Source organism: Diabrotica undecimpunctata, chromosome 7 (assembly GCF_040954645.1).
Source record: "Diabrotica undecimpunctata isolate CICGRU chromosome 7, icDiaUnde3, whole genome shotgun sequence".
NCBI lineage: Eukaryota > Metazoa > Arthropoda > Insecta > Coleoptera > Chrysomelidae > Diabrotica > Diabrotica undecimpunctata.
The window spans coordinates 119,479,195-119,493,191 of record NC_092809.1 but is presented as its reverse complement, the minus strand read 5'-3'; the positions used below and the strand labels follow the sequence as shown (position 1 = coordinate 119,493,191).

General features: G+C 34.3%; 2 protein-coding genes across 5 annotated transcripts in view; one reads left to right on the top strand and one right to left on the bottom strand.

The window, feature by feature from the left end:
- The window catches only part of Unc-115a (actin binding LIM protein Uncoordinated 115a), a 97,978-nt gene that overhangs the window by 74,912 nt on the left and 9,069 nt on the right, over positions 1–13,997 (bottom strand). For all 4 annotated transcript variants that reach the window (XM_072538065.1, XM_072538066.1, XM_072538067.1 and 1 more), the window contains exon 2: positions 2,626–2,846. In XM_072538065.1, the coding sequence (XP_072394166.1) occupies positions 2,626–2,846 (221 nt within the window). The remainder of the gene's footprint in view (positions 1–2,625; positions 2,847–13,997) is intronic.
- Positions 11,370–13,997, top strand: part of alpha-Man-Ib (alpha-Mannosidase class I b) — a 44,435-nt gene continuing 41,807 nt past the window's right edge. The window contains exon 1 of the mRNA XM_072538068.1: positions 11,370–11,495. Within this exon, the coding sequence (XP_072394169.1) occupies positions 11,481–11,495 (15 nt within the window). The 5' untranslated portion in view covers positions 11,370–11,480. The remainder of the gene's footprint in view (positions 11,496–13,997) is intronic.

Sequence of the window (13,997 nt, the reverse complement as noted above, 5' to 3'; positions counted from 1 at the left end):
TACTTTGTGTATATGTGGGCTGTTAAGCCAGGATGAAAAGTAGTATTCCGCGGTTGAGATGACAAGGCCAAGGGCAGATGATCGCAAGGTGGAAGCCGATGCTCCCCATGTTGTGCCGCACAGCTTCTGGATGATGATTTTTCTGGATTTAAGTGTGTCCGCTGTTTTTGACAGACGTTCCTTGAAAGATAGGGTTCTGTCAAGAGTCACCCCAAGGTACTTTGGTGTTTTATTGTAGACGAATGTGGTGTAGGCGAACGGTGGCTTTACAGGAGATTGTACGGAGAAGCTTGTATATCATGCCTTCTCTCCACACTGTATCGTAGGCCACTGTTAGGTCTATGAATGTGGCTGCAGTTTGAAGTTTTCTCTGGAACCCTGCCTCAATAAATGTGGTGTGTGAAAGAATCTGATCTGCGCAGCTTTTTTTGGGTCGGAAACCTGCCTGATCAACCGGTATTGATTCAAGTAGCTTTGGCCTTATTATGTTGTAGATAAGTCGTTCTAGTAGCTTGAACATCTCAGGGCTATTGGTCTGTAGTTCTTAGGGTTGTTATCATTTGGTTTCCCTGGTTTTAATATGGCAATTACGTTCGAGAGTTTGAGTTCCTGTGGTATGGTACCGGTTTTCATGTCTGTGAAAAAGTGGGCCTTCCATTCTCTCGCATATTTGACGCTGTTAATTAAGAATTCAGGGTGAATATTGTCAAAACCTGGAGCTTTACCTGGCTTTACATCCTTGAAAGCTATAGTGACTTCTTCGCAAGTGAAAGGGCGGGATTATTCGGTTTCTGTAGATTGGAATTTTAATTCTAGTGAAGTGTGTTTCAGTGATGAGGCACACATCTATTTTTTCTAGATCAAGAACTGCTTATAATTCTTGTTGATGACTTTTGAACCCATTAAAGTTTCATTGCATAATGCGGAGTTGCTTAATTTTTTTTGTTTTGACCCCTTGAGCGCGTCTTTCCAGATTAAGGATTGTGTCCGAATAATATTGTAAGCATTATTTTATCTATACTTTAAATAACTTTTTTGTGTTTATTTTTAGTGTGGCCGTCAGTTAAAAATAAAATGCATCGCTTTATTTCATGATATTCAGATGTTATTTTTAAAGCTAGCGTCCTCTAGTGGCGAGGATAGCATTAATATGACAACAGCTTAAATTACTGCAGATAGGCAAATGAGTCAAATGCAGCTAGACCTGCCTAAATTTAATATATTTTTTAATTTCCGTTGGCTAAGCAGCCTAATCGAAGTCAGAAGAAAAGTTCCTATCAGTTACACGTTTCGTAAGTTATCTCGGGGCTAGCGTGCATTTTACTTATTAGATTTCTCCAAGATCGGAACTTTTTTATTAATGCAAAAGAGCTGTTTTTAACAGGAACAAGTTTGCAATTATCGGTTAAGTTATTCGTCGAGTTATAGTCGTTTTTTTATAACAAGATTCCTACTCTCCCCATCTCTTAATTGACAAGATATACTAAAATTGGTGAAATCAAATATCACGATCGATAATCGTGATATCGACACCACCAAATTGTATTTAGACAAACACAGGTTGCTTAGTAGAAATAACACTACTATCCAAGGGCGTTTGCAGAAGCTACCGAAATTGAAAAACACCCAAATAACTTTGGGTTTAAACAAGATATGCATCCCAGCGCTACGAAATACGAAACCACTCCCAAGACGTACCAAAAATTCCAATATCGATTCAGATCAATGGACAGGGTCCGGGGGACTAAGACTATAATAGCGCTAATATTCTAGAACCAGCATTGTCGTTGATAATGTATGCCGCAGGCGCAAATAAAATTACAGGGAAAAAATACAGACTACAGTCTCGGAAAACAATTATCAGTAGTAATATCCCTAGGACATTGATAACAGACGAGATAATTTCAGGACAATCGAAAGCACGTTCCTTGGTAACAGCACGAAGCCGAAGGCTGAGTGCTGTTACCAAGCAACGAGCTTGAGAAATTTGTCATGAAATTATGAGGCATTCATCAATGTCCGAGGAGTATTCGGCGGATAATTTTTCGAAAAAAAAAAAAATCATAACTCAACATAACGAAACATTTATTTATTAAAAGTACAGTTAGTGAAAGTACAATTATTAAAATTTAAGTTAACATTAGATTCGTTGCTGTTCTCTACTATAGAAGATCTATTACCACGCATAATATTTATAATCTTGTTGTGGTGTTCTTGATCGAGATTCAAGTATGGTTTTATAGAATTCTGATTGCCATGACATTTATACTTTGAACATTCTCATCGCCGAAACGTGACATTTTGAAATTTATTTGGATGAAGTTGTCAAACTCGATCGTGTTGTCATAGGGATTGAAAATTGCACTGAATGCAATTATCAGTCTAATGTTGACATGATTGGGTGAAATTGTTCCACATGACCCAAAATGACGAAATTTGAATGGTTGTTAGAACAGTCGAAAAATAATAAAGTAAAATGACAAATGAAATGAAACACACTCATTTACAGCAATTTCTGCAGTCTGCTATACATACACTGCCTAAATATTTATTTATTACATATGGTGAAAAATTAATCTTAAAAATAATAATAGATCCCGAGCAAAAAACATTGTCTTAACTTACCTCTCCTTCCACATATTGATTGCACACAGCACATTTCGATCCAAAATTCTTTTGGTAGTCAGTTGTACAGTAGTATTCACCGTCCTTGGAGAAGAATCCTCCCTTTGCTAGGGAACTGCCACACACCTTACATTTGAAACAATGCATATGAAAATACTTATCTTGAACTCTAAGAACCTCTCCCGAACATTTCTTTTTACATGACTGGCAATATGTTTTCCCTGGAACAAAAAGATAGTATATTTTTATCATTGTTTTATAAACGATTATTAAAAGTTTTACTATTATTGGATGCATTAAAATGTAAGTACGGTAAAATACCACGGAAACTATAAAAACTATAAACGACGTACAACTAGGAATTAAGAAATTGAAGAATCTCAATTCTCCACAAGAACAAACAACAAATGAGCTTTTAAAATGTAGAGAGTAGAGGTGGTTCCCTTTTACAATAAGTACAAATTTTTATAGGAATCCCGGGCGAATGAAGGGGACCAATCATGTCAATGTTCTTGAAGAAATTAGATAGTCCCTAATAGTTACAGAGGCATAAATGATTAATTTATTTAAAAAAAAACTTCGTTCGTTTATTTTTTAAATAACGTACGTTACTCATGACTTATATGCATGTTTTTTATACCAAATTAAAACTATTTTTTTTTTAATATGACGTAAAGTTGTCTCAGAAAAAATGGTCACAAATTAGGGTTGCCAGCTGTTAAAAACGCGAGGTATCCAACATAAAATAAAAGACAACTAGCGCGTAACGATACTGGTTTGACAAGAATGGTGAGTGTCAGTTGAGTATCTTTTTAAAGCCATTGCACAAGCGTCGATAGATAGTGTTAATAATATACATATTATACACATATAACTAAAAATACACTTTTTCATTTTTGTAAAATGCAAACTTTACTTTAATCAACGTAATAATAGTATAACCAGCTTCAAAGCTTGGCCACAATAATTTAGCTTCACTGTTGAGAACACTACATTACGTGTTATTAGGTGGTATATTATTCTGGAAATACGAAACAATTATTTTTATACCTACGTAGATGAAACGACGGATTCAGTAGGCCGATACATTGTTCATTTACTGATTGAAAATCTAACTTAACTGTAAGTAGCGAGGTATTTTTTTTATAAGTGGCGAGGTGGGGTTTTAGTTATACCAATTTTGTACTGCCTCTGGTTTCTTTTCCTTTTTATCAATTTTTATCAGTGTAACAATGATGGCACAGATACCGGGTCTTCTTATCTGCTTTTCTTCGGCATATTCCGCATCTTACCTGCTTATTGAGTTGAGCTGGTTTGTAATATGGAAAATTTTCCCATAGAACAGCAGCAATAACCAACAGAGATATACATCCATCGAAAATAATCGACGTAAGATGCCTCAACTCAGCAGATGTAGGTAGTGACCATAGCATAGTATTATGTAAAATAAGAATCATCCTGAAATACTTCTCACCCAAGAGAGCGGCGCCAAGTCAAAGGCCTAAATACGGAATCCACGGATACAGGAAAAGAATATCAGAAAAGATCGCTGGGAATGAAATATTAAAAAACGATAAGACCGAGGAAAGCTGGGAAAAACTCAAAAATAACATAATTGACGCAGCAACAGAATCACTTGGAGAGAGGAAAGTAACGAATACTAACTCATCAAAAAAGAAAACACCAAGGTTTAGAGAGGAAGTGAAGACAAAATGTGAAGAAAAGAAGAAAGCATTTTTACAATAAGAACAACAGGCATATAACCACTATAAACGAATAAGAAATGAAACGAATACTTTAGTTAGACAAATAAAAAGAGAACACTGGCAGAGATTCTCAAAACAGATGGAACACAAAAAGAAATATGGAGAATGATCAGAGGACAAAGAAAAGCTGAATGAACTAATAAAAACATAACACATTCAGAAGGAAACATGGGTAGACTAATTTCGATCCCTATTTGCTAAAGGTGACGATAATGGACCACCAACACCAGAGGTGACAACAAACGCAGAAATAAATATTCAGGAGGAAGCGGTAAAGGAAGCATTAAAGTACGGAGGACCAGATCTGCCAAACAACTATTAAACCTAATCCAAAAAAGTAATAGAACAAAACAGAATTCCTCAAGAATGGAGATCAAGCACCCTAATACCTCTCTTCAACAAGGGACTGAATGAAATTATAAGACTAGCAGAAGAACAACAAGGTTTTAGGACGGGAAGATCATGCACCGACGATATATTTATAATGAGGCAAGTGCAAGAGAAATCATTAGAATAGAACAAACCGGCATATCTATGTTTCGTGGACCTTAAGAAGGCATTTGACCGGTTCAAATTAAAAGACGTTATCCACTTACTGTACGCAAGACAGATATCTCTAGGAATAATCAAAACGATCGAAAATATCTACCAAAACAACAAAATAAAAGTAAAAGTAGAAAAAGAACTAACCGACTATTGAAGCTGGCAATGGGATAAGACAGGGAGATTCCCTAAGTCCTCTATTGTTCAATCTGATTATGGATGAAATAATAAAAAAGTAAGAACTAAAAAAGGATACCAAATGGGAGAAAAACAACTTATATAATCTGCTATGCAGACGACGCAATACTCTCTCAAAGTGAAGATGATTTACAACGTATGCTGCAGCAATTTAATATAACCGCCAGAAAATTTAACATGTTAATTTCCCCAAAAAAGACAAAATGCATGATTACAACAAATTTACTAAGATGTAAATTGGAGCTGGAAGGTCAGATAATAGAACAAGTGATGGAGTTTAAATATCTAGGCATCATATTATCTAGATACGGAAAGCTCGAAACTGAAGTGGAAGATCAAGTGAATAGAGCAAACAGAGCCGCAGGCTGCCTGAATGAAACAATATGGAGAAATAAAAATATCGAAAATGAAACGAAAAGCAGAATTTACAAAATAGTCATCAGACCAATAATGACACAGGGAGGACAAAAATGATGTTAGAAACAGCAGATATGAAAACATTTAGAAAAATTGATGGCAAGACACTATGGGACAGAGCTAGAAGTACAGATATACGACGTAGATGCGAGGTGGAGAACATCAAGAACTGGGTAAAAAATAGAAGAGTAGAATGGAACGATCATATAAGCCGAATGACAACAAATAGAGTAGTAAAGACGGCAAGAGACGGTTCCCCAATAGGAAGACAATCAGTAGGAAGACCACGAAAACGATGGAACGACAACTTACTGGAGGCACTTTGAAAAACAGACAGTCATGTCTATATAAAAAGAAGAAGAGGAACAGCAGCAATTGAAAGGCGCAACATACGGGGCAGATGTTTCTTCGCGAGGCGCATCCTTATGTGAGGTAGTCAAACCTGTTCTGTTGCTGATTTCCTGGATGTACTAACCAGATTACGTAGGCATTAACCATGGTGATATTGAGTAGTTGGTAGAAAGTAGCAACTGGCCACCGTCTGGTCCTGCGCCTAGTTGAATAAACTGTGCACTTTTCGTCAAGTGCATCTATTCCTCCTTTAGTTGCGTTGTAAAATGCCACAAGCTCTGGCTTCCCGGTATTAAAATCAGTAGATTTTACGTGACGCTAAGAAGAAAATAAAAGCACAACTTTGTTGTTTTTAGGAGCGTATGATATCAAGATAAGGTATTTGGTGAATGTATAAGAAGTAGTGTAAATTTCTTTACCTTTACTTTGTAAAAAAATTCGTGGAAGTCGTACCTACATATGTAAGACCTCTTTTGAGTAACTCCTCAGTCAGTCTCCACAATCCGAGCTGCAAGTTTTAAAACAGTTTGTGTAGGCTTTGCCATCTTCTTCTCATTTTCGGAGAGTGTTGAACCATCACTTTCTTTGCTCGCATAAATATAGGCATTTAGCAAGTATTGAGTTTTTCCATCATTTATTGCCATTAACTTGATAGATACCGTATTTGCGAGGTTTCTGTGGAATATACATCCGAAAGAAACATTGTCCTCTAAAAGCTATAAGCATTTCGTCAATAATGGCATATTCGTCTATAGAATAACATGTTTGGCAGTTTTGTATAAATTCATTAAACACCTATGAGATAGCTACAGTAGGGTCACTTTTTTGCGTTCATCTCTGTCAGTAGAATTGTCAAAACGGAGACATTATAAAATGTTGTGATTACTAAAGTCACTTTCAATGGTATCTAATAAATTTTCGCGCCATTCTTCAAGTCTAGGTTCAGTAGCTAACATCTTTGTAACATATGTACGAGAGCTCGACGTCATTTTCATTTAAATTTAAAAATTAAATGGTCCACAATAAATCATGTCTATAGCGAGATGAAGTGTGACAGCTCCAACTTCTCAAAGATCATGGCCTGCGAAAACTATCGTATTACAGTAGATGTGTGCATTCGTAGACGGTACTAAACAGACTCTCCAAGAGCCCGACAGGTACATGTTACTACATGAAGCGAAGCTTCTTAGTGTTAGAGACAGTGTAAACACTCCTGACCATGGAGCTGCGCGAAGTCGGAGTCAAAATTCACGTAAAGGCATAGAAAAAGGGAAAAAGTTTCTATTGTAAACCAAATTTCGTCTACTGCGTCATGGTCAGGAGTGTTTGCACTATCTCTAACTGTGTAGTTTGCCAAACAATGCCAATTTAAATATTTTACTCGCTACTCCACCTACCTACTACCACCTCGCTACTTACGGGTTAATAGCTTCAAAACAAGTATATAAAACAAATTCTTTAACAATTGCATAATTGTTGCGTAAATGTTGTACCTCTGGAAAAACTCTTGCTTTTTTGTCTCTGTTTCACATATTGCGAGGTCAGAAAAAACTTTACAAATATTTTATCCCAAAATGATTCATTTGGCATGTTTAGACCATGGCATTTCCAGCCCAGTTGATGTCGAAAGAAGTTTTTCTATTTATAAATATCTATACGAGGGTTGTCTTTTTAGTTTTCAACATAGGCAGAAGAACAAAAAATATATGGACTTTTAAACCGTTCTTCGATCTTCTAAAGCAATTGTTGCCATATGACCAGATATTGACAGTTGCGACCATTTTCTTTGACACAATTCGAAAACGGATCACTTTTGTTGGCTTTTCTTCATCTTCTTTCATGTGTGAAAAACTCACACAACAGATTGCTGGTTATTTTCCGGTTCGTAAGAGTAAATACAAGATTCATCGCCACTAACAATACTATAAACGTATTTTGACTTTCTTTGTTGAACCGTTCTAATGTTTTTCAACGCCAATTGACGTGAACTGCTTTTCGTTCTTTTGTGTTTAGTTCTGCAGTTCTTCATGTAGGATCTTTTGGATCGAGGTCTTTGAAATGCTCAAAGATGCCTCTATCTCTCGGTATGTCATACTGTGGTCATCCTTAACTAGCTGACGAACCGCATCAATGCTTTGCTGTGTGACTGCTGTTTTGGGTGGATCTGGGCTGGATGGAGACTGGAGAGACCACGTTGAAATATCGCAATACCACCGGGGAATAGTTGAGTGGCCTGGTGCTTCATTCCCAAACACAGAAAGCATTTCAGCGATACATTGCTGTTTGGATAACCATCTCCGAAAATTGCTAATTTTCGACCGACTTGCTAATTTCAAAAATTCACTGTATCTACACGACTTGTTGTATCGAAATGAAACTCTCGATTTATGTCAACAAAAGATTAAGGTTACATTTGTGTCAGAAGGTTTTATTGGTGGCGCCCTCTAAGCGTATTCTGGTATTCTAACGGAAAACATAAATTTTTAATAGAAAATTTTGAGAAACATTTATTTGTCTACTTTTTTTATGAGAAATCTGAAGTATAAAAAGTACAATTATTATTGTACATTTTAGTTTTACCTATTTAATATAATAAATATACTTTAAAATTGTGTGGTACATGGTGTGTTTTGTTGAATGTTATGCTGAATTTTTTCTGCATATTATTGACAAAAGTCGTTTTAGGCACATATACTTTACATTTGAATATGCACATTTGCCTAAGTCTGATTATCATAGTATGACAGCACATTTTTAAACATTAATAAATTTGAAACTAATACAAACCTATACAAACCAATACAAACCAATACAAACCTAATCATATGCTATGGACCAGATGAAGACGCAACAAAAAACGAAAAGAATGAGTTCTGGGACAAATTACAAGAAGTGATAAATGATTGTACAGAGAAAATTGTGATCACAGAAGACATGAACAGTAGAGTGGGGAAAGAAGCAGAAAAGTGGAACAATGTCATCGGATCTTATGGGGAGGAAAAAATAAACAAAAATGGAAAATTACTACTCGAATTCTGTCTAGACTAACCTGTTGATTATGAACACACACTTCCAAAATAAAAGGATACACAAGATCACAAGAGAAGTCAAATCAAGAGACGAACAATCAATTATAGACTATACTATAGTGCAAAACAGAAGAACTGGATAAGAGACGTAAGTGTGAAAAGGAGTTATGAAATTGGTAGTGACCACTATCTACTAGAAACCACATTCAAAAGCAAAAGAAAAGAAATAAAAAGAAAAGAAATAAAAAGAAATCAGAACATAAACAGAAAACACAAAGAAATAATAAAAATTTATAAACTAAGGGAAGAAACAACGATAATAAGATACTCAGAAGGGCTAGAGAAAGAGATGGACAATGAAGATGACATAACAGAAACAATAGAAGAAGAACGGGGAAAATTTAAAAATGCGATGATAAAAACAGCTAAATCAATATGTGGAACTACAAGAAATAACAACAGAGGGAAACGAACATCTGGGTGGAACGATGAAGTAAAAAGAGAAATAAAAGAAAAGAAGAGATTATGGAAAGAATACATACAAGACAAAACACAACAAAAATACGAAAATTGTAAGAGACAAAGAACAAAAGTTAAAGAGATAGTTAAGAAAGAGAAAAAGAAAAGTTGGGAAAAATTCGGAGAAAAAATGGAAGAAAACAGCACAGAAAACGTAAAATTATTATATAGAACACTGAAAAACCTAAGAAGCAACAAAGAAACGAAACTGAAACAAATAATGAACAAGGAAGGAACAATAATAAACGACGATAAGACAATAATGGAAAGATGGAGGGAAAATTTCCAGCTGATACTGAATGGAAATCAAGCGAATACAATGGAGAAGGAAAGCCACATCAAGAGAGTAGCCATGAGAAACACGGAAAATCCAGAAACTATAGAAAAAGAAGAACTGGAAGAAGCAATAAGAAAGATAAAGATCAGAAATGATGAAATATATAGGAGTAAAAGCAAAAGAAAAATTGTTATACATATATAACCTAATATGGAAGAGAAAAGAAGAGAAAATAAAATACCCAGAGAATGGACAAATGCAGTAATCATACCTATATACAAGAAAGGAAACAAAAGAGACTGTAAGAACTATAGAGGTATATCACTACTATGTGTAGCAGCAAAAGTATACGAAACCATAATAGAAAGGAAAATCAGAAAAGAAATAGAACATAAATTAGAGGACGTATAAAGTGGATTCAGGAAAGGACACAACACACAAGACCATATATTCACCATGCAACAAGTAATAGAAAAAGCCTTAAAGAAAAACAGAGAAATATATCTGAGTTTTATAGACATGGAAAAAGCATTCGACTCAGTCAAAAGAAAAGATATATGGGAAAGCCTAAAGAAGAAGCAAGTAAGTGAAGAACTGATAGAAGCAACAAAGAATATAAAACAGGAGAAAAACTGAAATACAACTTAGAGAAATGGAACCTAGAAGCAAGCAAATACAACTTAAACGTTAACAAAGAGAAGATTCAGATAATGAAAATATCAAGGAAACAAGGGACGGAAGATCAAATAGAAGTAATGGTAGACCAACAAAAAATAATACAGACAAATTCATACAAATACTTAGGAACAGTAATCAACAGCAAAGGAGACATCGAGGACGATCTTAACAACAGAATGGAAAACACAGGAAAACTATTCCAAGCACTAAATAGAGGATTCCTTAATAACAAAGAAATATCAACAAAGACCAAGATGACAATATACAGAACAATATATAGACCTTCAGTGACATATGGAGCAGAAAATTGGATATTAAACAAAAGACATCAGAGCAGAATTCAGGCAGCAGAGATGAAATACCTCAGAAGAACGATCGGAGTACAAAGAACGATAGAATCAGAAATGAAGAAATAAGAGAAAGACTCAAAATCAAACCGATACTCGACTCAATCAAGGAGAAAAAATTGGCATGGTTCGGATATCTAACCCGGATGGACAATAATAGACAAGTAAAAAGAGTGTGAGACGCCAAACCAATAGGGAAGAACAGAAGAGGAAGACCCATTAAAGAATGGAACAGTGACATCTCAAAGATACTGCAGAGTAAGGGTAAGACTTGGCAGGAAGCAACACAGATAGCATCCAATAGGAAGGAATAAAGAAAGTTCGTTAAGAGCTAGGACACCTCAGAAGATTGTAAAATATTGTAATTTAATGAACTGTATTATAAACGGCCCAACACCGAAAGGTACAAATGGGTCTACTGATTAAGTAAAGTAATAAATTTAAAAACAAATGTATGAATTTCCATTAAGTACCAAATATGGTGTTTATGGTGTAAACATTAATCTAGGAAATAAAAGTTGCATCGCTTTTTAAAAACGCATGAATGAATGAGTAAGATTTTAACTGAAATGTGATAAGATAAGTCATCAAATAATGAAGTCTATAAATTGAGCGTATTTATTTTATATCTGGTATTATAATATGTGCAATTATACAAAAAAGATTTTCCGGTCGCAATGTGGAAAGATATAACACCGCGAGGCCAAACGATTGCTTTGACATCTTCAATATGTGGAATGATGGGGTAAGTTTAGCCACAGATTTTAATTATCGCGCCTTCGGTTGAGTATTTAATATTTTAAAATATGTATATTGATTTTTAAATCAGTATATTCTATAAAACCACACCCAAAAAAACTAATTACATTGTGTTCAAGTTGTATTTAGATATTTTTGTACATTTGATAAATCATTAACTGAGGTTTGTTATAGTGCAACTTGAAGTCATTATTTAAAGACCTTTTCTAGCATGTTTCAAAGAATTATATCTTTAGCAGATACCATTTTCTTTAGCCCATGTTATACAGGTAACAATTAAATGCTCTATATGGTTTTACTTTTACAGTTGTAGTAGTTGGTGGCCCCATTATTTCCACTGGGTTTTCTTCTTATGAAATAATATTACAGAGATATTTTGCAAAAATGAATGTCGTTTTTAAATCCAGGTTGTAGAATGAATGTGTTTTTTTGTTGTTCCTAGAAATATGGTTAATCAACATCCATAGAGTGCAACATTAATAAAGAATTTAATGTAAACAACAGTTAAATCTTATCGCAACACTTTGAACTATGTGTTTATATTATTATATAGATGTAGATTTGTTTTAAAAAGGTGCAATATAAACATGTTAACAATACATCATTAATTATTGTATGTGTTGGTATTTAACAGATAAGTGTATTCTATATAAATCATTAATATTTGTTCAAATTTACTTGTTTCTAATTAATTAAGAACTGTTATTAACTCTTCGTCTTCAGTTAGTTTGTGTCACCTCAGAAGTTTCGCTACAATTAAGCTTGTTCAAGGCGTAGTAATTCAAATACTCATCATATGCAGAAACATGGATTTGCTGAGGACTTGGCTTCAGGTTAGGTCGTATACCTTACTCTCTGTTTATATTCTTGCGATGTACCACTTGATATATATATATATATATATATATATATATATATATATATATATATATATATATATATATATTTCTAGAAGTAGGAATTTTTTAAAATATACGACTTTTCAAAGAATATGGCATGTCCGGTCTCTTATCAATGTTGTCACTGCAAAATGGGAAAAGAATTCGGATTGGATGCACTTTTGATGCTCTTATGATTCCGAGTTTTGAAAAATTTCTTTGGTGGTCCTGATATTTCCTTTGCAAATTATCTTGCTTATTATATCTGCAACAAAGCGAAAATGGTGAAGGAACGCGAAATATTCACCAGAAGTAGGTATTGAGATAGATACGTTTATGTGTAGTAAGACAGTTTGAAATAAGACTACCTTGAAAATGGGAAAGTTAGTTTTTGAGGTTTCAGAAATAAAAATGGGCCGATGGGTGAGACAATTAATGACAAAATTCCTTTGAGCTGAATTGTGTGGTGTTAAAACATGCAAATAAGATGGTGTGGTTTTCTATGGCACAATAGATCATCCGACCTACAAGTGATCAATACAGTGGTAGCAATGGTATCGCTTATTTTCTATCTCCAATGTAAATCTTATATTTGTATGTTAGGATGATTTAGCAAATAAGGAACGAATTTTGACCTTGGAGCCGAACAACAAATATATTGTTACGATTGACAATCGAGTGACAGATGTTGATATTTGGAATCACTCTTAAACCAGAAGTGTCATGGGATGACATTTTTATAGAATGTATGTGATGGTTTGTCAAATTAATTAATTTTCAATGTCAGTTAGTTCAGTATTTTATACATTTTTAATAAAGTTTCGAGTTCGTGGTGGGGTTCGTAAAGGAAGTATGTGTTCTCTTTGTGGATTTTGGGCTGGCCATAGTTCTGGGACAGATAGAGATCTGGGAATTGCAGATTCGATATCAAAACTGATGCGATCAGATGAAATTTCAGAAATTATTCAGAACAACGTTAAAAACAATTTCTTCAGTTGGCATTATTTGAGGAATGAACGATGATTTGGGCAGAAGACTAATTTCTCTATATGAATTGATAAGATAAACATAGGGGTAGACATATTTATTTCTTAAAAACGAGGGATTGGAATTTCTTTCTGTGTCTTTCTCGTTGCTGAGACAAGCAGCCTGTTTTCTTAAAGAAGCTAATACAACTGTAGCGATACTTCTATTAAAGTTACAGTTAGATCTCAGGTGCCATTTCGTTTCCTTCTTGTAGCACATTTCAAATAATTTAAATTTGTATAATCTTTATCTTTGATTATTTTGCTAAACACTGTCCTTTTTGCCTTTTTAACAAATTAAATATTCTGTCACTTTAAGAGATATTATGTTTTTAATCACAAAGATTTAATCATGCATTAATACTCCAGAAATTTTCTGAAAAACCTAATAATATTTTAGGCAAAGATGGGCAAAGAACGCAAACGATTTTAATCAGTTTTAATGTATCTGAGACGAAAATAATAAAATACTAGCTCACGAAAAGGTCAAAAAGCGATGGAAAAAGTAACGATGGTTAACAGAGTTGTTTACACAAACACACCCAATTATTTATTAATGTATGTGGATAATGTTGTATCCTCGCA